Source organism: Telopea speciosissima, chromosome 10 (genome assembly GCF_018873765.1).
Source record: "Telopea speciosissima isolate NSW1024214 ecotype Mountain lineage chromosome 10, Tspe_v1, whole genome shotgun sequence".
Lineage (NCBI taxonomy): Eukaryota > Viridiplantae > Streptophyta > Magnoliopsida > Proteales > Proteaceae > Telopea > Telopea speciosissima.
In genome coordinates, this window is record NC_057925.1 from 10,157,717 (window position 1) to 10,165,021 (window position 7,305).

The 7,305-nt window shown below is 39.6% G+C and overlaps 1 protein-coding gene across 1 annotated transcript; it reads left to right on the forward strand.

Annotated features, from left to right (window-relative positions):
* Positions 1 to 236: 236 nt before the first annotated feature.
* Positions 237 to 5,324, forward strand: LOC122641386 (cytochrome P450 94A1-like). Its single transcript, XM_043834596.1, has 2 exons — positions 237 to 246; positions 3,752 to 5,324. The coding sequence occupies exon 2, from the start codon at positions 3,768 to 3,770 to the stop codon at positions 5,307 to 5,309; it is 1,542 nt and encodes a 513-aa protein (XP_043690531.1). The 5' UTR covers positions 237 to 246; positions 3,752 to 3,767; the 3' UTR covers positions 5,310 to 5,324.
* The last annotated feature ends 1,981 nt before the right edge of the window (positions 5,325 to 7,305 follow it).

Genomic DNA, 7,305 nt, shown 5'->3' on the forward strand with positions numbered 1-7,305 from the left:
TCATCAACGCGATATGGATCCAAATATGATTTCTATTAGATCTGCATTAATGATTGTTGTATGTGTTCATTGAACCAAAATATTGATCATTAATATTTCACTAACATTTAAATGAAGATAAACGCCTCTTCACAGCCCAATAATTGATACGACAGCCGTGCAGCAGCAGGGTACGTGCCTAGCTCCAAAGGTGAAACATTACTTCACTCATGTCGATCTGACAGAAAGAGACGAAGAAAGAAGCCTGTTCAGTGTTCACATTCAGCAGAGGGACCCATCCCCTTCGTTCCTGACTATCTCACCTTGTCCTCCACCGCCATCCATGGTAGGGGTGTAAATGAATAGTCGAAATCTGTTTCCGTATCCGTTTAACACTATCCGAATCCGTCCGAAAGCTAAACAGATTCGGATATGGATAGGCTATAGTTATTCAAAAAGCTAAATTTACATGTAAACGGATAAAATATCCGATCCGTATCTGTGTCCGTATCCGTTTAGCACTATCCGAATCAGTCCGATAGCTAATCGGATGTGGATGCGGATATAGCACTATCCGAGCCGAATCCGATCCGTTGACAGCCCTAATCCATGGTAAACCTACCAAACGACCCTTTTTCGTCTTCTTCTTCTTCCTGCAATACCATCCGCCCCAAATTATAACAATCCCATCTAATGTTAAAGCCCCAATTAAAACAATCGCATTTAATGTTAAAGCTTCAGGTCTGAGACTGATAGAAACAAAAGTAACCTCCAAAAAATGGATTTTTATCACCTCCAGTTCTCTGCCACGCCTAGTTCCCAGTTCCTCTAACAAGAGGGGATTGAAATGACCATCCTACCCCTACCCAAACACTCTGTCCGGGTGGAGTCCACCACCCCCTATTAGAGGAACTGAGGAACTCGATCGGACAGAAAACTGGAGGAGATAATTTTCCCCAAAAAACTCAACTAAATGAAGATCTTCATTTTCGTAATCGCAGTGCTTGTGGTGGTAGGGCTCATCTAAAGCAGATAATGACGACTGCCATGATGTTTGTGGAAATGTTTGCAAATGTGACTGACGACTGTGATGATGTTTGATGGAATTATTAAAATGACAAATAGCACTTTCCCCACCTTAATCCCCTTAAGATAGGTTAATTTCCTACCTTTTCTTCACGTTTTCACATTTCTTTTGGATTTTTCCTTCTCTTTCCTTGGTATCTTTATGTCTTCTTTTCTTTGTTTTTTAGGTAAAATCCTTATCGTTATTTCTTCTAACCGTCTATTATTATTTGAGCAAATTTCATGTACCCCGGACCAATTATAGAACACCTCCCGTTGTTTTGACAATTACATCCGTATATGAAGGATAAGGGTGGCAAAATGAAATTGAAACTGTTTGTTAGAATCAGAATCGATCATTTATGATTGAATCAAACCGCATCGTATAAAAACGACACGATTTTGATTTCAGAGGTTCTATTACTGGTTCGATTCGATTCAAAATTGAAAGACCATCGATTAACCGAATAGAAACCGGATAGAAAACTGAGATCAAGAATATTCTTATTTGTTTAAGAATGGGATTAAACATTCTAAAATATTATGACTCCTTATTGAAAATTTTTTAATTTCACTTTGAGTGCCAGATTCATGAAGGGACAGAAGGTTTTAGTACGAGCATGTCTTGGTGGACTTTATTAATGAATTGAGTGGAGTATGGATTGGTGATGTCCTCAGGTTGGTTTCCCTTGTGGTACTTTACGGTATTGAGTAATCACTTAAAATTATCATTGTAACTAGTATATCTAAGTGAACTTTGCCTAGAGTTAGGTGTGTATGAAACAATATAATTTTTTCCGCATAACAAGAATATGAAAAATAAAATTAAAGGATACAAAAGTGAAACCGGTATTACAAATCGCATGTAAACTGGATAACAAAAACCAAATAGAAACCGCTAAAACCGCATCACATTAAAACGATTCTGATTTTAGGTGATTCTTATACGATGTGATTTTGATTTCTACCTTGCAAAATGTGCACCGAACCGGAACCGCATCGTAATCAAAACCGCACCGTTTGACACCCTTAATGAAGACTGACGATGTTAGTACAATGTTAATTTTAAAATTTAAAAAGATATTTTTACCCTTATTATATCTTGAACTAAAATAATAAAATAGAAATACCATATATACCCTTTTTACATCTTCAAACCTAAAATCCCCAAATTTTCTTCTTCTTCCACCTCCTGCAACCTCACTATCCCCCTTCTTCCCTATTTATCTCATCTTGTCCTCCACCGCCATCCATGGTAAACCTACCAAACGACCCTTCTTCGTCTTCTTGTTCTTCTTCTTGCAACACCATCCGCCCCAAATTAAAACAATCCCAATTAATGTTAAAGCACAAAATTAAATCATTCATCCCACAAAAAAAAACACAAAATTAAATCATTAAAAGAGTTTTTGGTTTTGGTTAGTTCCAGTTCTGGTCTAGTTTAACCTGGTTTCTTATAGTTTTTCTTAGGTTTGTAATCGGGTTACTATCGGGTTCAGTATGAATATATAAGAAAAAGAAAAACTCTCTCTGAATATGAGGTTTTCCCTACACCTAACGCCCAATGGAATTTCTTATTATTTTTCTCTCTTCAAAAAATAAATAAAAATACAATGTTCAGACTTTGGAGAACCCTTTTCCCAGGAAAATCTCTCTTTCTTTTTTTTGTTTTGATTACTTATCAGGTTATTACTGCTCCGATCTTAGTGTTTTATTGGGTTGGTCTAATTTTTGTTTTGATTGATGTATTCGATTGATCCAATTTGGTTTTGATATCTACTGGGTTCATAAAACTCCATCCATAATTTCGCCATGGACACTTTTGGCGGTAAATCCAACGCCATGTCAAGCGATCCAGACCATTTTGTAAATGCCCGGTTGGGTTTAGCCTTGCAAAAAGTTTGGCAGTTGCGTTTGTTGGCCAAATGTCCAATAATGCTTTCATGTAAACAAGGAGAGCTACCCTGTTTGTTTTGAATTTTACTATTAGATAGTAGTTAAAAAAAAATAAAAAAAAACCAAACCGATAAGAGTTCAATCTGGATTGAACCAGTCCATCCGTTGGTCCGACCAATTTCGATTGAACTTTGACACCCTTAATTGTACGGATCAAGGGCTTTTTTGACTCCTTAAGTTCGATTGAAAGGAAGCTTCTATAATAAACTTGTTAAACAATCAAACCGAAATACTAGTATTCAAAGACTTTGATAATACTTCCCTTCCAAAGATCAAATGCACACCAATCAAAATCCAATCCATTTCCTTGCACAATTTGGGTCTTGTACGGTGAGCTGCGGTGGAGACACAAGACCGTGCATATTGACCGCTTTACTCCTGCTTGAGTGTCTTGCCCGAGTGGGGGTAAGGCGGTCATTGCGCCCTGTGTCTGCGCAACGGGTGCAGAATGGGGATCTTTATCCTCTCAATTACACTGCCCATACTTGACTCAAGTACATCTAACAGAAGAGGCAGAAATGACTATCCTATCCCCTGCCCGAACACACAGTCCGAGGTGGGGTCCACCTTCCTCTATTAGATGTTCTTGACGGTCAAGTACGGACTGTGTAATTGAGAGGTTAAAAATTCGCAGAATGGGCAGCGCGCGGTGGAGGATTCCATCTGCCCTTTTTCAAAGATTTCTTTGTTATAAATTCACTTCCACACGCCAGAAGAAAACACAGCCAAAGACATTTTGCTCATATCAAAGCATCCATTAATCCATCATGTTACAGCTTGAGCTTCTACCTTACCTTCTCCTTTTCATTCTTCCATTCTTCTTCTTTGTCAAAACTTGCTTCACTTATGCAACCAATTACAAGAACTCATCTTCATCTCCTGCAATTAAGCTACCCAGATCCTATCCTTTACTAGGTTCAACTCTCACCATATCTGCCAACCGAGATCGATTCAATCAATGGGTAACAGAGCTTCTTCAAAACAGTGAGAATGGAACCATCATCCTTGAACGTTCTCTCGGCCATCGTCAACTCATTACTACCAATCCCCTCAATGTCCAACACATCCTTAAGACCCAATTCTCCCTCTACCCAAAAGGCTGTTTCTCTCAAGAGAACCTCTCTGATTTTCTTGGTTCTGGCATCTTCAACATCGATGGTGAAAGCTGGAAGTTTCAGAGACAAATCTCCAGTCATGCATTCAATACCAAATCCCTCCGGAAATTCGTCGAGACAGTGGTAGAAGACGAGCTCTCAGATCGCCTTCTTCCTCTCTTCTTGACCATCACCACTCAAAAATCCGTTCTTGATCTGCAAGACATCCTTCAAAGATTCGCATTCGATAATATCTGCAAAATTGCTTTTGGGTTCGACCCAAAGTATCTTTCCCCATCATTCCCACAACCAGAAACAGAATTTGCAGTTGCATTTGAAGAAGCTACACTATTAAGCAGCAAGCGATTTCGTTCAATTTTCCGAGGGATATGGAAGGTGAAAAAGGCATTTGATATTGGGTCAGAGAAGCAATTGCGAATAGCAACTTCAAAAGTTCGTGAATTCGCAAGGAATATTGTAAGAGAAAAGAAACGAGAACTAGAAGAGAAATCTTCAATAGAAACAGAGGATCTCCTCTCAAGAATCTTGAATTCCGGCCATTTAGATGAGAATTTCGTTACAGACATGGTCATAAGCTTTATCTTAGCTGGTCGTGATACTACATCGGCAGCATTGACATGGTTCTTCTGGTTAATTTCCAGGAATCCTCGTATAGAAAATGAGATTTTGAAGGAGATAATAAAGGAGAAACCAGAAGGGGTTGATCATTTCGATGAGGTGAAGGACATGGTATACACCCATGCTGCTCTCTGCGAGAGCATGAGGCTTTACCCGCCAGTCCCTTCCGATGGTAAGCAAGCAGCAAGCGATGATGTGTTGCCAGATGGGTCTGTAGTGAAGAAAGGAATGCAAGTGTTATATCATCCCTATGCGATGGGTAGGATGGAGTCATTGTGGGGCAAAGATTGGGCGGAGTTCCGCCCAGAGCGGTGGTTGGAGAAAGAGGAGATTACCGGAAAATGGAGGTTTGTGCTAAGGGATTCATACACATATGCAGTCTTTCAAGCAGGGCCAAGGATTTGCTTAGGGAAGGAAATGGCATTCTTGCAGATGAAGAGGGTGGTAGCCGGAGTTCTAAGACAGTATCGGGTGGTGCCGGCGGAGAATGGTTTTGAACCGGTTTTTATCTCTTATTTAACTGCCAAAATGAAAGGAGGTTTCCCTGTGAGGATTGAGGCGAGGGGTGGAGAGTAGTGATTTGTGGGTCATATCTATAATACTTTGGCCTTAGTTTTATTGTTTGGGTTTTTTAATGAAGATTTTGACCTAGCTAGTCTATATAAGATCATGATGTACCATTGTAACAACTATCATATGATAATGGTTCATGTTTTTATGTTTGATTAATGGGACATTTTTCTTTTGGGTGCAAAGCCCCTCAAGAGGGGGATAATATATTCTATATCAACTGGTAAAAACTGCTTTATAATATTCAAAAGGACCACCAAAATAGAAGACTCTCAAAACCCAAGACAGGGAAAGAAGGGACCCACTTAGAAATAGCATGGGTCAACATGCACAAAATTACAAAAAACAAAGTGGCGTTTAGAGTAGGGCGTGTAAATGAATAGCCAAAATCTGTTTTTGTATCTGTATTTGTATCTATTTAACACTATCTAAAACCATCCAAAAGCTAAATGGATGCGGATACGGATAGGCTGTAACTATCTGAAAAGCTATATTTATATGTAAACGGATAAAATATCTGTGTCCGTATCCGTTTAGCACTATCCGAATCCGTCCGAAAACTTATCGGATGCAGATGCGAATATAGCAATATCTGAGCCAAATCCGATCTATTAACAACCCTACTTTAGAGGTAAGATATCAAGCACAATAATGGAGATACTAGAGGGAGGGGAAGAAGTTAAAGCAGCCTTATACATATACTCGAGTACATCAAATTTTCCCCAATCTAGTAACACCAATAATATAAATACATGGTTGTGTAAGCTGTGCATGTGAGAGGGTGGGCGTTTTGATGCTTTAAATAGGGGTGTGGGTTTATGACTTTTCCAACTCCATGTGAGAGGGGACACGTCAGTGTATACTTGCACGACCGTGTATGAAATCTTTAGTCTAAACAAAACCCAAAATTTCATCAAAGTAAAACAGCCATGATACCCTTATTTCTTGCTCTCTCCTTTTTGCCCTCGGATTTATCTCCTCCCACCATCCTCCAACCCACCACCTGCAATGATGTTCATGTCCTAGACTAGAATCTTAGTGAACCCATTCCAAACCAAGTAGAATCAGGATAAGACCATAGTTTTAATGCACAGTATCATATCGGGTGTTAGTCACTTTCTAAACTAATATGATGGTATCGGCATAGATCGATCGTATTGGACAAGTTTACCCTTATTTTTCTTTTAAAATTAAGTTTTTGACTACTTTAATTACCCCTTGTTTGTACCATATACCCCTAAGTTGGAGAGACAGAAGGCATCTTCAACTTATCTCACATAAACTGAAATCGTACGGTAAGGAGAGGCATGGTGAGAATATCAGGGACCAAATTTGCAGTGGAGATAAATTGGACAGACAGTTGGCGCTTAGCAACCCAATCACGAACAAAATGGAAGTCGATTTTGACGTGCTTCATACGAGCATGGAAAATAGGGTTTGCAGATAAATAGGTTGCTCCAATATTATCACACCACAGAATAGGTGGAGTAGGAAGGTGAAGACCATGCAAGCTCAAAGAATAAGGATTTAACTCAGCCATTGCATAAGTTAGGGCTTTGTATTCGGATTCAGTAAACGACCTAGCTACTGTTTCTGTTTGTGCGAATTCCAAGAAATAAGGTTGAGATCTAGGAAAATAGCATAGCCACTCGTTGAATTTCGATCATCATAATTACCAACTCAGTCGGCATTAGTGAGCGCATGTAAGGTGATGTTTGGGGAGCACTCAAAAAGAAGACCATATAGAGTTACAAACTGTTCCCTGCCCAGCCCAGTTCCCCAATTCCTCTGACAAAGGGGGACTGGAATGACCACCCTACCCCTGCCCAAACACTCTGCCCGGGTGAGGTCCACCACCCCCTATTAGAAGAACTGGGGAACTGGGCCGGGCAAAAAATTGGAGGAGATAATTTTCCCCAAAAAACTCAACTAAACAAAGATCTTCATTTTCGTAATTGTAGTGCTAGTGGTGGTAGGCCTCATCTAAAGCAGACAATGACGA